The sequence below is a fragment of the Penaeus japonicus genome, unplaced genomic scaffold (assembly GCF_977035675.1).
Source record: "Penaeus japonicus unplaced genomic scaffold, GWHDUDI00000001_assembly GWHDUDI00000016, whole genome shotgun sequence".
NCBI classification, from domain to species: Eukaryota; Metazoa; Arthropoda; class Malacostraca; order Decapoda; family Penaeidae; genus Penaeus; species Penaeus japonicus.
Window position 1 is genome coordinate 36,722,260 of NW_028234418.1, and position 2,500 is coordinate 36,724,759.

The 2,500-nt window shown below is 38.2% G+C and overlaps 1 protein-coding gene across 3 annotated transcripts in view; it reads left to right on the plus strand.

Moving 5' to 3' along the window:
- The window catches only part of LOC122257922 (uncharacterized), a 32,617-nt gene extending 30,585 nt beyond the window's left edge, over positions 1-2,032 (plus strand). For all 3 annotated transcript variants that reach the window (XM_086545521.1, XM_086545520.1, XM_086545519.1), the window contains one exon: positions 268-2,032. In XM_086545521.1, coding sequence (XP_086401647.1) covers positions 268-458 — 191 coding nt within the window. In that variant the 3' untranslated portion in view covers positions 459-2,032. The remainder of the gene's footprint in view (positions 1-267) is intronic.
- Positions 2,033-2,500: the final 468 nt, after the last annotated feature.

A 2,500-nucleotide genomic window follows, 5' to 3' on the forward strand; every position in this document is an offset into this window, starting at 1 on the left:
TGCTTCTAGATAAATTTGTGTGTGCTTGTGGTTCTTCGCACAACTTTTTGTGTTGGTAGTAGTAAGAAAAAAGTCAAATTTGATTACCCATTCCTTTAAAGTTTAAAAAATAAACTTAGAGCACAATACATGACACCCCCCCCCACACACACACACCAAATGTCTCAAGGTAAAAATTACAAAAGCAGGAGAGATTGAAATGTAAGAATTTTCAAGAAAAAAAAAATATTTCAAATGTGTCTAAATAGTACACTTTTGTGCTTTAAGGCTCAAAGTTAGAGGATCTGCGGAGAGAGAAACACCAGCGCCACACGGACACAACCTCCGCCAACACCAAGCTGCACGCTACTGTGCCCAACCGCAACGCACCTCTGCCAGTACAGCACAACCCGAAGACCAATAGAAAAGCCAAGCGCCACCATGCCTCAGCTCTGGGCCATGATGATGGCACTATGTAGGATTATCAACAGTGTGTCGCCTAGTCGGGATTGTAAAATGTGTTCCTTTCTTTTTGTTTTATCCTTTTTTTTCTCTCTCTTTTTTAGTCTCTCTCTCACTCAAACAACAAGGCAGCATGTGTGAAGCTGAATATTTTTTTGTGATATCGTGTTTCTGCCTGCAGTTGTATGGAACACCTGGGGCCAAACTGCTCAAGAACATTTTAGCATATTGAAAAGTAGCTCAGTTTTGCAGTTGTGCTGTGAGGAGGTTGGTGAATAAGCCTTCACAAGTTCTTTTGTTATTTCTGAGTAACATCACATGGCAAAGATGCTCCTAGTCAAGGAACCCAGTGTTAGTTCTTTTGAGTTACTTTCTAAATCGGGTAGGTCACAAACTGCTGTTTTAAGAGATTTTAGGTTTCTATTGCAGTACATCTGCAAAACTGATCACTAGTGTTGTTCCAATATTTGTTGTGAACAGTAGATAGCAATCCGACTGTATTTTCCCCATAGGCCCATTTTTGTACAGCTTTTTGTACATTTTCTTTTCAAAGCTCCCTTACTTGTGTGGCCAGTACAACAGACCCTTCTGGTAAATTTTATCCAGTCCGCTGATCATCTTGTTAGGTCAGACATTTACACTAGTTGCTGTAATCCAGGTTTGCAGCAGCAAGCGCTTGAAAAAGAAGGAGCAAAAACTTTGTGGAGGCTGCAGTGCATATTTATTATTAGTAGTACCATTATTATTAGGGATAATCATAAGGGTTATTATTACTATTATCATAATTATTAACATCATCATCAGCAAAGAATATATTTTTTATTTATCAGGGATTGAGCACAATGTGTATGAAGCTCCCATTCACATAGAGTTAGAGATTTGGGTCTAACTCTGACAGTTCCAGCTCAACATTTAAAATGTGGGGTTGTTGATACAGAAGCATGGGCTCAGGTGATCATGTCCCCTGCTTATGCATACATTGGGCTCATTGTGTATTGATTTGCATGTGAAATCTGTTTTGTGGCACGGTAAAGGACTTAAAGCCATGCATGGCAGAGAAAACAAGGCCATTGTAATTAGACTTGAAGACTTGCCCTTAAGCAAGGACTAGAGTTGGTGTATGATGAGTGCCACATTAGAAGAACAGTGACATGCCAATCCCTGAGTGATAGCTTGGTAGGTCCTCAGCAATACCCAACCATCACTCAGCTGCCCGTGGGCCCCACAAAATGATCCCTGTTCTCTCTTGTTTTTCTACTGTATTAGGATGTTACTTTAAATCAGAGTGTGTGAGTGTGAGGAGATTGGTGAATAAGCCTTCACAAGTTCTTTTGTTATTTCTGAGTAACATCACATGGCAAAGATGCTCCTAGTCAAGGAACCCAAAGTGAGGTCACAAACTTCTGTTTTAAGAGAAATTACGATTCTTTTGCAGTACATCTGCAAAACTTATTAGTGGACCCATGTTTTTTAAGTTTGTGGAATCTCACATGTGTGAGTATGATAAACATGTATTTTATGGCATATTTTGTTCTTTTAACAAGTAGCAACAATGTAATCAGATGATAATAAAGAGAGAACACAAAGAGAAGTTCTGTGTTTAGTATATATCATGGGTTATAGCATATTGTATTCAAGCATTCACTAATGTTCCAGTGTAACCTGTGTACATTTGTGTTCATTTAATTGTAGTTTTTTTGTTATTTTTATACCACTATTTTAAACAGATCCTACAAAAAATATTGCATGGTAGTGAGACACGAATGTGTTAAAGATGGAAGAATGCAGTAATGCATTTTTAACATAGAAATACAAATATACCTCCCTGGCCGTGACTTAAACTCAGGGCCTCTGATCACATGAATTCGGATTAAATTAAAACATTTTGAGAAAATTAAAAACGCCGAGCTTCACCGCAGTGTTTCTGAATCCCTCTTTGATACGAGCACCACTATCATACACACCGACTGTCATTCGCTCAAATCAATTGGTTTTATTGTTGTATTAAGAACTGCAGATTTCAAATAGACAAAATATAGATGGGAATGGCATAACATTA